General features: G+C 33.4%; 1 protein-coding gene across 11 annotated transcripts in view; it reads left to right on the top strand.

Moving 5' to 3' along the window:
* COL11A1 (collagen type XI alpha 1 chain) overlaps positions 1-16,768 on the top strand; it is a 218,987-nt gene that overhangs the window by 108,745 nt on the left and 93,474 nt on the right. For all 11 annotated transcript variants that reach the window (XM_043575696.1, XM_043575701.1, XM_043575700.1 and 8 more), the window contains 6 exons: positions 4,753-4,806; positions 5,947-5,991; positions 7,035-7,088; positions 7,169-7,213; positions 12,201-12,254; positions 14,297-14,404. In XM_043575696.1, coding sequence (XP_043431631.1) covers positions 4,753-4,806; positions 5,947-5,991; positions 7,035-7,088; positions 7,169-7,213; positions 12,201-12,254; positions 14,297-14,404 — 360 coding nt within the window. The remainder of the gene's footprint in view (positions 1-4,752; positions 4,807-5,946; positions 5,992-7,034; positions 7,089-7,168; positions 7,214-12,200; positions 12,255-14,296; positions 14,405-16,768) is intronic.

The following is a 16,768-nucleotide window of genomic DNA, read 5'->3' as shown; positions in this document are numbered from 1 at the left end:
ATACCCCATTTTGTTTACTTGTTCAGCAGTAATGGACTTACAAGTTGTTTAAGCTTCTTAGCTGCTATCAATAGTGCTGCTATGAATATTTGCATATAGGTCTTTGTGTGGACAAATTTTGATCTCTTTTGGGTAGATACATAGGTTACCATGGGTTATATGCTGCACGTAATGCTTAACATTTGAAGAAGCTTCCAAACTGTTGCACCATTATTTCCTTCCCATCAGCATTGTATGAAGATTCTAGTTTCCTTAGATCTTCATGAATGTTTGTTTTTCTTTTTGATTATGGTCATTCTTCTTGGAGCGAAATGGTATCTCATTGTGCTATTAATTTCCATTCCCCTAACCACTAGTGATGTTGAGCATCTATTCATGTGCTTACTGGCCATTTCTCTATTTCCTTTGGTAAAATATCTTTTCACATACTTTGGTAATATTCTAATTGAGTTATTTATCCCATTATTATGTTGCGAGAGTTAACATCAAATTTAAGTTGTCGTTCAAGTACTTTTTTTCTGTGCATATTTTCTTTTTGGTACAGTATTAGAGCTCTTTTGGAGACTGCCCTATGTATTTAAAATGTAAAGTACCAAAGATGATTTCACATATGTACTTTAAGACATTTCTTTTTAAAGTTTTTTTTTGTTTTGTCTTGTATTTTGTTTTTGTTTTTGTTTTTTTGAGACAGAGAGAGAGAGAGTGTGTGTGCATGCAAGTGGGGGAGGAGCAGAGAGAGAGAGGGAGAGTGATAATCCCAAGCAGGCTCCATGCTGTTAGCTCAGAGCCCTACATGGAGCTTGATCCCACAAACTGTGAGATCATGACCTGAGTTGAAATTGAGTCAGATGCCTAACCGACTGAGCCTCCCAGGTGTGCTCAAATCTTTACTTTAGATCAGAAATTTTAATTTGGGCCTATTTTACCATTCTTTAGATTAGCTCATCATGACCAGAATATATTCATAATAAATTGTACTTGAGGCATATGCCTATTAAGTTTTCTACCATGCATTGGATTACTAAGAGGAATTTGCTGTTAAGGTAAACTAGAATATCTGAATTCCCTTTGTCAAGCCAAAGGGAAAATACAAGATTTGGTTCATTGTACTTGTGGTAAGAAGAAAGCTGTCTTAAGCATTAGCGGCTTCCTTCTGTGGTCTGAACGTATCTAATTTGAGGGTTCAAAGATAGTCTCTTTTTATCAAAACAAGAAAGGAACTCAAGAACACAAGAGAAGCATGTTCTGTTTATATTGCATCTATGTTACATTTTATTTTGCATATATATTACTTTTATTTTTTTATGATACACTGTATTGTGTTCATTCTGGCTCAAGAGCCCTTTCTCCCAAAACTTGGTGAATAATATTTTCAGTTGGATCATGGTATAATCTAACAGATATAACTTAACTATTGTCATATATTTTAAATTCCCAGTAACTTTTATATTTTTCCCTAAGTTATTATAGCCTGTACTTTTATTATATTTGTGATAAAATATTTGATAAAATTTTTTAGTTAACTAAATTGGATAAAACAACAGTATCCTTTATCCTGACATTTTGATAACTTATATATGCTGAATATTTCCTGTGATTTAATTTATGACATCAGAATTTACATCACTCACATGTTAATTTCTTTACAGAAAACTAATAGTATTATATAATGTTATGAGTTAAGAATGAAATAACAAGACACAAAATAAAGATTAAAGTCAAGGACTTTGAAGACATGGATATGGATCTGGGTTCATTTATATTGAAACTGTCTCATATATTAACATTAGTTAATTTACCCATACCCATGATGATATTTCATGGAATTGAGACTTAAAATGGACGGTATATTAAAAAAAGACTATCTAATCTTTTGCTTAACATAACTCCTCATTCCATCTCTCTCTCTCTCTCTCTCTCTCTCTCTCTCTCTCTCAAAATAAATAAACATTTAAAAAGCAAATAAAAATAAATAAAAGAAATGGATTTATTTTAACTTAATATTTTTCTCCAAGTTGGGGCACCTGGGTGGCTCAGTCGGTTAAGCATCTGACTTCAGCTTAGGTCATGATCTCACAGTTCGTGGGTTTGAGCCCCGAGTCAGGCTGTGTGCTGACAGCTCAGAGCCTGGAGCCTGCTTCGGATTCCGTGTCTCCCTCTCTCTCTGCTCCTCCCCAACACATGCTCTGTCTCTACCTCTCAAAAATAAAGAAAACTAATAAAAAAATTTAAAAATATTTTTATCTAAGTTTTTATTTAAATTCCGGCTAGTTAACATATAGTACAATATTAGTCTCAGGTGTAGACTTTAGTGATTCATCACTTACATACAACATCCGGTGCTCATCATAGCAAGTGTCCTCCTTAATACCCATCACCTGTTTAACCCATCCCCCTGCCCACCTCCCCTCCAATAATTATCAGTTTGTTCTCTATAGTTAAGAGTCTGTTTATTGGTTTGCTTCTCTTTCTGTCACCTATGTTCATCTGTTTTGTTTTTTAAATTCCATGTGTGAGTGAAATCATATAGTATTTGTCTTTTTCTGACTGACTTATTTCACTTAGCATAATACTATCTGGTTCCATCCACATTGTTGCAAATGGCATGATTTCATTCTTTTTTATGTCTGTGTACCATTCCAGTGTTTGTGTGTGTGTGTGTGTGTGTGTGTGTGTGTGTGTGTGTGTGTTGCATCTTCTTTATCCATTCATCAGTTGATAGACACTTTGGCTGTTTCATAACTTGGCTGTTCTTGATAATGCTGCTATAAACATTAGGTTCTTACTAGATATGTTTCCTGAGTCAAGGAAAGCAAAAACAAAAATAAACTATTGGGACTTCATCAAAATGTAAAGCTTCTGCACAATGAAGGAAACAATCAACAAAACTAAAAGGCAGCCTACGGAATGAGAGAAGATATTTGCAAATGATATATCTTCTAAAGGGTTAGTGTCCAAAATATATAAATAACTTATCAAACTCAACACCTAAAAAACAAGTAATCTAGTTAAGAAATGGGCAGAAAACATGAATAGACATTTTTCAGATTTCCAGATGGCTGACAGACACATGAAAAGATGCTCAACATCACTCACTGTCAGGGGAATACAAATTAAAACTACAATAAGATATGACCTCACATCAGTCAGAATGGTTAACTCAGTTTAAAAAATCATTTTATAGCTCAAGAGTTTTCATATTTCTAGTCCATTAAATATAGCAGCAACAAAAAATCCATGTAGTCTTGTGTGTAGGTGATGGTTGTAGAAATATCGTGTCTGTTGATAAGAATAACTAATGGAGGGGCGCCTGGGTGGCGCAGTCGGTTAAGCGTCCGACTTCAGCCAGGTCATGATCTCGCGGTCCATGAGTTCGAGCCCCGCGTCAGGCTCTGGGCTGATGGCTCAGAGCCTGGAGCCTGTTTCTGATTCTGTGTCTCCCTCTCTCTCTGCCCCTCCCCCGTTCATGCTCTGTCTCTCTCTGTCCCAAAAATAAATAAACGTTGAAAAAAAATTAAAAAAAAAAGAATAACTAATGGAATAGTTCTGCATTTGTAGTCTACATCTTGTTTTCAAGAAATAAGACAATTGTCTTGAGAGAAAAAGATAATGTATGTCACAGACAAAATACTGCCATTAAAAATACGGTGTTTTACAATTATTATTACATAATGTTAGATTACTTGACTTAAAATGACTTTTCAGAGTGGTAAACGGGATTGAAACATTTAAATCTTTTAAATGAGAGGCAGTTAACCTCAGTTATAAAATAAAAATTGTTCAATTTAAAGGATATCTTCATTTTTTTGTTATTCTATTGTGATTTAAGTTATACCTCTTATAACATTGTACTGTAAATCTACATAAATGTAATGCTTTTCCTAAATACCCTTTGAGAATGAAAACAATGCTAAATTGTGTCCACTATCTAGGCTTGCTTATATATGTTTCCCCTTTCAATTGTTTCTAAATTCTGGCTAATAACTTGACCAGTAAGCAATACTTGTTTGAACTCTGGAGACTTGATATGTTAATTATTCTCAGCTGAATGCCCATGTTCCTATCAAGAAAGAGTTTACTTTTTGCAATAGTGATTCTTACTATGTTCCAACTGTAGTAGTGGCATGTTAAAAGAGATTTGAAACCCTCTGTGGTCAAATGGAAATTAAGAGTGATGTGTTGAATAGATACTTGGTTGTTATTTGTTAGTTGCATATTAGCTTATGAACTTTGACATCAAAATATTAGATTTGTTTTTATGTCCTATGAATAACTGTCGCAATATAATGTATTTCTAACATATTTTAATAATTAGTTATATTTTATAAGTATTACTATGTAATTATTTGAATCAATACATATCAGTATCTTTGATAGACATGTGCATTGTTTATTTTTCAATGATATAAATCAATATATTTCTGCTCTATATTGCTTTTCTTTTTATTCTCTAAGCTCTAGTTTATTGTGGTATGCAAAACCTAATTTGTTAATAAAAAAAGATACATTTGGGACTACTAAGCAGGCCAAAACTAGCATGTTTTTGATGTATGTCAAATTTGGTTTTCATTTATCTCTATATATCATTTTCCACATATGTTTAACAGTTATTTAAATGTTTGTTGCTTATAGATAAAAACCAGTGACTTGAGTTAAGAATTTTATTAATAGTATATTCCTGCATAAAAGTTATATTTTTCATTATTCTCATTTAAAAGAGAAATAAGATACGCTTTTTCTCTGTTTAATTAGGGACCACAAGGAAAACCAGGACTTGCAGGACTTCCTGGTGCTGATGGGCCTCCTGTAAGTAATAGTTACTTGTCATTAAAATTTCTACATATTTATGTTCAAAAATACGTTTCACATGTGTTTTAGAAGTGATTTTTTTTCTGAAGTTAGTAATAAAAACAAATTGAGCCAGTAATTAAACATTAATCCCTCTCAAATACCATTGCATCATGTTACTTCCATATTGCAAAATCTTTAATGATCATGCAATGATTCTTGGATAAACTCATTCTGGTGCTCTGGTGCCAGAATCTCAGATGCTCAGATTTTCCCACTTCCTCATGAGCCATTAGTTCCAGGCAAACAGATCCACGCACTATTCTCTCAGCGTTTCTCAAATCATCTTCACCTCTATACCTTTCGTAGCCCTTTTTTTTTTTTCATTGCACTTTTCCATTCTCTCTTCTTTTTCAAAGTACCTCTTTCTTGAGGGTCCAAGGGGTAATTTCTCACCATTTGTAAATTTCCTCAAACACTTTCCATGAAAATCCTCAGCCTCCAGGGATTCCTTCCTTCTAGAAATATAGCAGTGTTTATTGTACCTAAAATGTAATAATAAATAATGTAAATATATTATCTCTACAGTTGTTATATATAAAAATTGGTTATTTATGCTTTTTTTTCTCTTCAAACTACTTAGATTTTTGAGCTAAGATGCGAAATTTTTATTGGGTATAATTGTGATGGAGTAATACATTTTTGCTTATTGAATCTCGAGAGTTTTATTATTAACACTATTAGTATTTATGTTCTTGCTATATTATCAAATGTCCCGTTCATATGCCTTAGCTGCCTTTTGAAGGTGTGCATTTCATTATTTGATCAATCTGAGAAATATAAGTCAGATTAAAATGCCTCTATATAAGAACTGTTGATACCAGAGTTGAATTGTTAATGATGATCTGTTTTGTTTTATGTACTTTTTCCAAACTCTCAAATACATTATGTAGTTGGTGAAACTTACATCCATAAAATTTAAGCTTATGTTTCCTTCCAAATGCTACAGTTTATAATGTTGTTTAGGGCCATATGCACAGATGCAAAATGTTCATTATCTTTTGAAACCATAGGTTTGAAAAAAAAGGAACAATTTCATAGTATTATAAACTACCATTAAAATTGCATCTTACCAGTATATGTTTTTGCTAAATATAGGGTCATCCTGGAAAAGAAGGCCAGTCTGGAGAAAAAGGTGCTCTGGTATGTTACAGAGTATCTATGTAGATGTCCTGTCACCTTATGTCTAAGAGAAAATGCTTTACTTCAGTCATCTTTATGATATATATATGTATATATGTATAAATATATAAACATATAATATATATGTAAACATTACATATATATTCTTATCATTTAGGGATAGGAATATTACAAAGTAAGTACATGAAAATAGTTTGTTTCTACCTTTAAATATGTCTTTACTCTCTAAAGATTTCTTTTGCTATCATTTAAATACAGTAATGTTCTGGTAGTTATTTTTATTCAAGGTTTAAAAAAACAGATGTGCCTTAGATAACTTTTAATTTTGTAATAGTAATTTTATAAATTAGAGTATATTCTCTTTTAAATAAATATTCTCATGATCAGAGATAAATCTAGATTTTGCAAAGGTAGTATATGTGGAATGAATGGCCATAAATGATAATAATGAAACTGGGTAATAATTACTAAATATCATTAAACTATTTATGTCACTCCAATTTTACTTTATTACTCTCTGGTAACTTTTAAGCAAGAGAATATTTAATTGTAAGAGCAATAATTATCAAAATATCTAAATAAAATATTAAAATAAGAGCTTATTTATTGTTAGTACTACCTTGGATTACAAGAGAAGGGGGTAGGATCAGTGTGTTTAGAGTTGGTAGTTTTAGGTTTTTATTAAAATAGCATTAAAACACAGCATTACTATAGAAATTATATATTCTATTTAAAAATTGTTTCCTTTAGGTAAACTAATTAAATGAAGCCAGCTGTGGAAAATATATAAATTTTGATCATCTTCTTGATAATGTTTATCTTACTTTTTCATAAACATATAATACAATAAATTTGGAGTAGGTAGGGCTAATCACATGGTTTGTTCATCCTATCTGACTTCAGAAACAAATGATAAACCTCAAATAATCTTTACCAGTAGTAGAAAAATATCATATTCTTGTAGATTATTTGGTAAAATTACTGTGTGGATGAGTAGCACTTTCAACATAATGCATGTTTAAATAGCAATGGGTCTTTTTCAGGGTCCTCCTGGTCCACAGGGTCCTATTGGTTACCCTGGTCCCCGAGGAGTAAAGGTAAACGTTATTTTTTTTCACACCATTTATTTTCAGTGAAAAATATTACAATCAGTTAATCCTTCTAATTTATTCTATAGGGAGCAGATGGTGTCAGAGGCCTCAAGGGCTCTAAAGGTGAAAAGGTAAGACATACTTTATTTAGGTGATTTTAATTACTACATATCTATTAGATCAAAAATTTAAATTCATTCAACAGCTATTTCATTTCCCCATATATTAAGTGATTACTTGATAGCAGACATTTGTACTGTGTATCATGGAAACTTTTTTGAAAAAAGATTATACCCTGGGGTGAGGACTACATTATAGAACAGAAGCAAAGATATGTCATAAACAGAATTAATCCTGTATCCTTTTTTTTCTTACATGTGTTTACCTTTTATAAATCATAGAGTTGCCTATGAATAAATTAGCCACAGGGCTTGTACATATCCAGCTATATGCCTAACAGGAATGTTTATTCCCTTCTTTCTTTACTGAAATCCCCAAAGTTAAGCTGAAATGCATTGGAAATTATGAAAGTTAGAAGTACTCTAAATCAATTGGGGGAAGAAGAAATCTTAGATATTAATACTGTATGCAAAACAAAAATATTAATGAGAAGAAATAAAGATTAAAACTAGGCAGAGGTGAATGAAAGAATGGAATCTTTCATAGAGCATTTGTAGTTTAATTGTCCTTGGGAAAAGAATCTGAAAGTGAGGTGGTTTTTTTGTTTGTTTGTTTACATAAATGTTTAATGTAAGTGTAGAACCCCCAGATCCTTCACTGATTATGTTAAAATAAAATGGCAGGGGCACCTTAGTGGCTCAGGTGCCCAACTCTTGATTTCAGCTCAGGTCATGATCTGCGGTTTGTGGGTTCGAGCCCCATAACAGGCTCTGTGCTGATAGCTCCAGAGCCTGGCACCTGCTTTGGATGGATTCTGTGTCTCCCTCTCTCTCTGCTCCTCCCCTACTCTCTCCCCCTGTCTCTCTCTCTCTCAAAATAAACAAACATTAAAAAAATAAGTAAAGTGGCATTACTCACAGGCAGTATTATTAATTCTTAATACAATATTATATTTAAAAATAGTGTTTAGAATAAAATGTTTATAGCTTTGCTGAGAAACTATGGAATATAAATTTTGATTTTAATGATAATTTAATTCCCATAGTCATAATATTATTAAAAGCACCAAAAAAAAAAAAAAAAAAAAAGAAGAAGCACCTTGTGTGGATTTGATACCAATGAGGAATGGAAAACAAGGACTGAAGGGATGGGACTATTATATCCATTATAATTTTTTCTAAAAAATAAAAAGTAACATACTGAGGCATTGTTAAGTAATGCAACTATATTCAGTTCTACTGTATAAAAATTATTATGAATTTGAAACGAACTCAGTTACTTTGATAAGAATCCCAATTCATTCTGATCATCACAGATGAACTTCAGGGATAATGTCCTATTGAGTCGGTAGCTGAGCCCAATGATTGGTCAGATAGGGTTGAACTTGTAATTATTTGCAGATGGCCTATGCAAAAAAAAATACATATATACACACATATAAGCATTTTCTCTGTTTGCAATATTTCTTAAGACATTTAAGAGTTAATTCAAATTTTTGTCTGCGATAAGTGCCTTCCAAAGAGTTTAGGAAAGACAGTGTTTAAAGGAAAGGTTAATTGGGGTGGGAAAGTTGTAAACTTGCTGGAAAAGAGATAGTGGCAAAATGACAGAAGTAAGTAAGAATATAGATGATGAGATACCTGTGAAGAGAAACTCACACAGGAAAATAATGTATACTGCTTACCTGTAGAAAAACAATTGGAGATTATTGGTTGTTTTGAATGGTGTGTGATCTCAGAAGCAACAAGTAGATATAGAGAAAAAGAAGTAAAAAAAATTTAAATGTTTGTTGTTTAATGTTTTTTAATGTTTATTTTTGAGAGAAAGAGAGCCAGCTGGGGAGAGGCAGAGAGAGGGGGAGACGCAGAATCTGAAGCAGGCTCCAGGCTCTGAGCTGTCAGCACAGAGCCCACGACGGGCTATAAAAATTTTGAGTTCCAATTCTAGTTCTCATACTAAGTAGACTGGTAAACTGAGGCAGATTGTTTAATTTACTGAGTCTTATTTTAAGTGTGTAAAATAAAAACATTGTCCTAAAAAATTGCTAAGGTAATTTTCAGCAATACTTTTTTTTGTATCTTTTATTATATTTTTACCTGTTATTTTATCAAATCTAATACGTATTATCTAGATATCTAGATTAGAGAAATTCATATAAAAGTTAATGAAAACTTTGTTCTAATACAAATTCTCCCTATTTTCAAACTGTGAAGAGTCATTAAATATTAGTGAATTTTAATATCTATTATTTATTTTGTTTTTCTGAGAATGTTTATAATTAGCCATTTTTCTTGAAAGAGATAAGGAAGGATGTTGAAACTTTTTTTCTTTTTACACATAACAATGTTAATTGTTAACTAAAGGTGAAAAAGCAATTAGTACCCTAACTAGGATTAGAATTCTTCATTGTACAGACAGATGTGTTCCTTAGACCTTACGCAACATAACCCAATGACAAATGGCATAGGTGAATTCCTTGTTTACCCCTCTCCTTTTTTCTTTCTGAAGATTAATTCAGACCTGATAGTTTTAGGACTGAAAAGCTTAGTAACTTGATAGAGTCACTTGTTTTAAAAAATGCCACTTATTGTAAGGATACACCTAATAATTTAAGTCTTCTAATTTATTTCTTATTTGCTTTTCTAATTTATTTTCTAATTGTGAACATACTGAAAACAAAGATGTGCCAGAAATAGCTTATAGTCAACGATGTTCTCTCCTAAAACAAAAATATCTGCCTGGAAAAATTGTAAAATCTGTTATTGATTTTTTGACTTAGATTTCAGTGTTCTTTAAACTAAATTTGGCAACTGTGTAATTACCTTTCTCTCTAGAGAGAAGGTAATGAAGACAATAGTCAATAGGAAGTTAAATGGTCATTTTCAGCTTTTAAGCCTCTATTATTGCCCAGTTGCATTCAGTACAGAAAGAATCCTACTTACACGGCTACTTTATAGCCAGAATACTGAAAACATCATGCTTTTGTCTTAAAGGTAACTTCTAGACCTGTCATAATTTTTAGGTTTAAGCAAGATACCAGATTGGACCCCGTTTCCAGGTTTAGGTCTCATATCCATAATTACCTAATATGTTCTGGATCTTAACATACCTTGCTAAACACACACTGAGGCATGTTCACTTAGTAAGGGTCCATTTAGTAAATGTTTATTAAATGGCATGGTTATTGAGGACCAAAAATGTATGAGGCACTGGAAGCACAGAGGCTAATTAGGCATAAGTCTTATTTTCTACCAATTAATAAAAGAAAAAAACTATAATTTACTAAGTGCAGGGTGGCATGTACTGATAATAATAAATGTTTAGTGGGAGCACACAAGACCGGTTAATTTCAAGGTGGGAGAAAGACTGAGGTCATAGGAAACTTCATAGCAGAATTATGAACTGAGTCTTGGAAGAAGAGTAAAGGTAGACAGAGGTAGACAGAGAAGGTAAAGGGTTTGCAGGTGTGTGTATGACAATGGCAACCAATGCAAAAATTACAAATGGAAATATAGGTAATTAATTTTTTCTAGAACTCAATCTCAGTGCATTTGGGTAGGGGGTAGAAGGGAGATTCAAGATCAAAGATATGACTGCCAAAATGAACAAGCAAGGGCTAGATCATGCTTGTCAGAAGGGGAGGGGAGAGATGGCAGCTTATATTCATTATTAACAATTTGGAACCATTGAGTTGTTTTAAAGTAAAAAATTGTGTGATCAGTTTTGTTTTTTATAGAGGTCACTTGGCAGCAGAATGTGGAAGTATATGTGCCAATCTTCTTAGCTCTGTTCTCATACTCGGCCTGAAATATCCTTTCCTCAAACTTTTAAGTAATATCCTTTCTCTAACTCCTAATTAAGATACCAACTGCCCTGTCAAACCTTCTTCAAATAGTTTCTTGCCTCACTACCACCAACACCAGAACCATCATCATCTTCATGCTTTTATCATCTGAACATCCATCTCCATGTGTATCAAAGTTAATGCAAATGTTCTTAGTTTTTCTTGTTAAAAATCTCAAAATACTCCATACATGGACTCAGAACAGAGTAATGCTCAATTAATGCTATTGAAAATTTAATGGTTATTCTTTAGGAATTTAATTTTTTTCTTGAAATTAAGAGACATTAAGTTTGTTCATGAAGCTTACTTTTATTTATTCTTTATTTTTAATTTTTTTTTTGAGGGAGGGATGGGCAGAAAGAGAGAGAGAAAATCTTAAGCAGGCTCCACACCCAGTGTAGAGCCTGATGTGGGGCTCGATCTCACCATGAGATCAAGACCTGAGCCAAAAACAAGAGTGGGATGCTTAACTGACTGAGCCACCCAGGCAGCCCTATGAAGCTGACTGTTAAAAAATCTAAATTTCACTCAGAATAGTATGAAATATTTCTGCTTTCTTTACTAAAGGAAGCCCAGTTTTCAGTATTACTGAACTGATGTAATAATGAACATTCTCTATTGACATGTAAAGAATAATGTTGGCTTGCTTATTTTGCATCTGAAAAGAGATTGTAATATAGAATACAAGTTGAGCTACAAGGCATTTATCTAAAGCACATGATACAAAATGCATACTATAATATTCCTTGGTGTGAATTAGTATAAAATTAAGGGTAAAAACATTTTAATTGGTAATCAAAATCCTTGTATTCCAAAGTTTAAATGGTAATTATTTAAATATTTACTTTTTATGTGTTCAGATGGCATAAGATATATGTTACTATAAGGGAATGGTTATATCCCCCATAAGACAGAGATCTAATTGACATATTGGAGGAAAATTTCCTGGAGTAACTTGGAGCCAATAATAATAAAAAAAACGACAGGATACAGGCAATAAAGATTAGAATAGGGAGAAGGAGATTTCACAGCTAGGATTCACATTTCCCAGAACAATTTTCCCTAAATTATCAGTGTTCATATTTTATATAGCCATGTTTTAGATTCATTCAAGCAAATCATTAAACACCAGTTTTATTACTTTTATTTTTTAGGGTGAAGATGGTTTTCCAGGATTCAAAGGTGACATGGGTCTTAAAGGTGACAGAGTAAGTAAGAGGAAAATTCGTACTAAAATAAACACTTACATGTGTGTGTATATGTAGGCATGCGTGTGTATATCCTTATATTTAAATATAGAAAGCACAGAATAAATAAAAATGTTCGTACTGAGACTTTGCTCACTTTGATTTTTATATGAAGATTAGACATGTTAATTTTTGTGGAGACAATATAGTCTTTCAGATATTATACTAAATTCCCATGTTCTACATCCTGCGTGTGTGTGTGTGTGTGTGTGTGTGTGTGTGTGCATAAAGTTGAGTAGTATTATTTATAGGTATTTTCTAAGTTGATGATCAAATTGTTTAAAAGAAGTGGTTTGAAGGGCGTCTGGGTGGCTCAGCAATTTAAATTGTCTGACTCTTGATTTTGGCTCAGGCCACAATCTCTCATTTTGTGGGTTTGAGCCCTGAATTGGGGTCTGTGTTGACAGTGCAGGGCCTGCTTGGGCTTTTCTCTCTGCCTCTCTGTCTTAAAATAAATAAATAAGTAGTAAAAAAAATAAGAGGTTTTATAGGTTTCTTCTAAATTTTGTGGTGAACTATTGCTTGGAAACCATGTATTTGCAACTTTCTTGAACTTTCATTATTAGTGATCTTGAATTTTTGAGCATAAAAGTAGTACACTTTTTTTCTGGTAATGAATGTCTAGAAAACAGAAATACGAGTTTCCCAAAGTAAATTAAACTACATGCTTTATTGGGAAGATTTATTTTATCTAACACCATAATACCTAATATATCTAAGCAAAGAAGCATACTGCAGAATTTTTTTGTTTCCCTAAAATGTATGTAATGCTTGTTTCCAGAATGGGGACAATGATTTACACATTTCAGTCCCTAAAACTATAAATGTGAAAAACAAGTCTAAAATGGAGGCATTTTTCTTGTGTTCCAAAAGTGTTTTCCAAAATTGGTATTGTCAGAGAGGAAAATTACTTTTTCCTACTAACCTGCTAGGTTCTCAGGCTGGGGCCCTGTAAAATTAGATTGACAAAAGACAAATTAACAAAAGAAAAACAAACAGAAGTTTTCTTGCCTGTGCCTCAAGTTTACACATGGGAGCACTCCATGATAATTAACTCAAAGGGGTGGTTAGAATTTGGGCTTATATGGCATTTCAGCAAAGGAAGAATAAATTTTTAGAGATGACAAGGAAAAGGACTTTTAGTTTCTAGGGCTGCAAATTGTGGGAAGGTAGATATATTGGAAACTAAAGACAAAGGCTAGTTAATGAAGTTTGTTGAATAGATTCCTCTGGTGTCTGCTTTTGGCTCCAGACTGATAAGGGTCTAGTTGTCTCCAGTGATTAACATTTGTCTTTTCTTGTAGAAAGGGGAGGGAGGTCACTTTTGAAAATTTATATCCTGCTGTTAGCAGCTTCTCTTACATCTGCTTCTTCTCAGTTGCTTTCAGTTCAAAATAATCTTCACACCACAGTGGCATGTTTTGGGGTTGATTATTCTGCCACCCTATACCATCTAACTTTGAATCTTATTTTTTTTTTCTTCCTCTGTACAACACAGATGTGTTAAAATTACTTTAATATTAAACATGGTAGCAGCAGGCTGTTGTAGGTTTTCAAATGTCAGACTAGGATGGGAGGGCGATTTGGCTGCGACATCTGTCACCCCATTGATCGCCAGGGTTGATTCAGCTGATCTGGCTGGCTAGGCGGGGGTCCCCTTCCTTCCTCACCACTCCACGTGTGTCCCTCCGGAAGCGCGCTCAGTCGAAGAGGATGACTTTCCCCAATACAGGAGGACCCTTCTTCGATCAAGGGTATACGAGTAGCTGCGCTCCCCTGCTAGAACCTCCAAACAAGCTCTCAAATGTCAGACTATATTCAGTTGTCTATTTACCAATGGAAAGGTTGATGAAGTCAAACGTTTTCAGGCCTCTTTGTCATAAATAAAACATAAGGAAATAAATGAAGAGTTGAAGAATATGACTTTCTGATAGACTGTAATGTCTGTTATTCAATATCCAATGGTTTTTAAATTATAAGAATTTTGCTACTCTGTGTTTCAGGGAGAAGTTGGTCAAGTAGGTCCAAGAGGAGAAGATGGCCCTGAAGGACCCAAGGGTCGAGCAGGTCCAACTGGAGACCCCGGTCCTTCTGGGCAAGCAGGAGAGAAGGTCAGTGAACAACTTTAAATTCACAGATGATGTTTCATTGTCATTTAAAAATATTTTTAATCATCTGTGTCAGAAAACTAGAGGATTCTATTGCGTTTCAAGCATATCCGTATACTATTAGGAGTACAACCATGAGAGGGCTACATTGATCCTTTTTCACTCTCCCTTGTCACCTATCCCCTCTGCTCTCCTTGGCCTTGCAGAATTAGCAGTTCTTCAAGCTCTTGCACGTTCATTAGAGATTAAGAATTTGAGTGTGATTGGGGCGCCTGGGTGGCTCAGTTGGGTAAGCGTCTGACTCTTGATTTCGGCTCAGGTCATAATCTCGCAGTTTCTGAGTCTGAGCCCCACATTGCTTGGGATTCTCTCTCTCTCTCTCTCTCTGTCTCTTTCCCCCCATCCCCCACTTATGCTCTCTTTCTCTCTCTCTTGCTATCGTTCTCTCTCTCAAATAAAATAAAACTTAAAAAAAGTTTAAAAAAGAATGTGCATGTGATTAACAATGGATCAAAGAATCAATGAAAGATGGTATACTTATTGTTTTGGAAGAGGTAGAATTATCTTTGCTCCTCATACCAAAATGTACACTTTATATTTTTTTCACATGAACATGCATTTTCACAGGCAAGTGTTTTACAAAATGATGATGTCAAAGCCCAACTTGAAGAGATTAATTTTAGTCTAGTGTTAACCCAGGCATCACTATGTTTTAAAACGTCCCCATAATTGTAATATTCATTGATTTAAGAGCCACTGTGCTATATATACTATGTCAGAAAATATTTTCAACCATTACATTTACATTTTCATGTAATATTAGACATTAAAACTATGGCATCATAGAGTATTTAGTGATATGGTGAACACCTCATAATGTAACTATGAAGTTAAATTAAGAAAGAACTAGAAATTCCCATGACAAGTGTTATCCTATTTGTACACTAAAGAAAAATATAAATACGAATTATTTCTTGGTGGTATAACTCAGATGATTTCCTTCCTTTTAATATGTATACCTGCTTTCCAAATTTTCTATATTGAGCATGCCACTATTCTATAAAATATGAGAATTCCATGCTGTTTAAGAAAACTCTTAATTTCCCTCCTTGCCATCCTGGCTCAGAAGAACAATATATAAGGATTACACAGGCACTGTGACTGCATAGGTAAGAAGATGTTTCCTCATGTCATTATGAATCATCTGATGTAGTAGTTCTTCTAAAGTTTCACCCTCCCAGTTGCCATTTGTGAACTGATGAATAATGTCATCATGTTTAGGCAGGGAAGGAAAGGATGAGAGGAAACAAAGGCTTCCAAGGCCCTATCACCCTTCCACTTAGAGTACTCACTAGCCAATAGTTTCAGACTATTATGGGAACTTCCTCCCATCCTTCCTCCACTTTATTCTTGTAAATGACGCCAGAGTCTCTTTAGAGGCATCAGGACTTTACCCCACAATTCTTCTTTAACATTTCATTAGCATTTCCCCTTTATGGAAGTTGCCCATCACCATATTGAAAAGGCAAACAAAACTTCTGCCTGGATTTATTTTGAAATGACTCTAAAGTGAGTAAGAGTCTATATTCTAATACAGTAATTAACATGGAACACAAAGACTTCATGATCATAATTAGAGAATTTCATTAACCTTGAAATCAGTGGCATAAAACAGACATGATAACTTAATGCATCCAAAGGGACATCATTATAAGCATACTTCTTAGGGCTTGTTTGCATATTTTCCATCTGAAGACTGCTTACCTATGCAGTGTTGATCTTGAATCAGACAACTCTTTAGTTCAATCTATAATAACAAGGTCATAAACTATATTCCTATTTTCTTACCTTGTTTCATCCAGTAAAATATTTATTGTGGTTCATAAAGTTGCTGTTCCTCTCTTACTGTTACATGTAGTAATTTGGATTTGTTTTTGTTTTTATTCTTATTTTGTTTAAAAGTACATGGGAAACAATGATGCTATGTGCTTCCCAATGTTTTAAGACTTTGATAAATAATATTATATATATATGGAGTGTGCTTTTATAAAATCTTAAGGAAAATAGTCACAGTAAAATTCCACAAACATTTTATTCAGAAATTTAGTTTAATTTTCTCATTACCTGTATTTTTAAGTTAATGCTTTGTTCAGGGTGAAATTTTGCTAGTGTAGCATTTTAAACCTCTTGGTATTTGTTACACATCTTTGGACTTTGCTTCAATTTACTGTTTTAGCACTTTTTGAGAAGTAATCTCATTGCACTGGAGCAAAATTGTTGCACATTTAAGGTCCCACCTGCAGGAATTAACACTCCACAAAAATCATCATTACTTAGCTATAGTTCTCAACATTTGATGTGTCGATT

Source organism: Prionailurus bengalensis, chromosome C1 (genome assembly GCF_016509475.1).
Source record: "Prionailurus bengalensis isolate Pbe53 chromosome C1, Fcat_Pben_1.1_paternal_pri, whole genome shotgun sequence".
Taxonomy (NCBI): domain Eukaryota; kingdom Metazoa; phylum Chordata; class Mammalia; order Carnivora; family Felidae; genus Prionailurus; species Prionailurus bengalensis.
The sequence above is the reverse complement of the archived record's forward strand: the minus strand, read 5'-3'. Positions and strand labels throughout refer to the sequence as shown.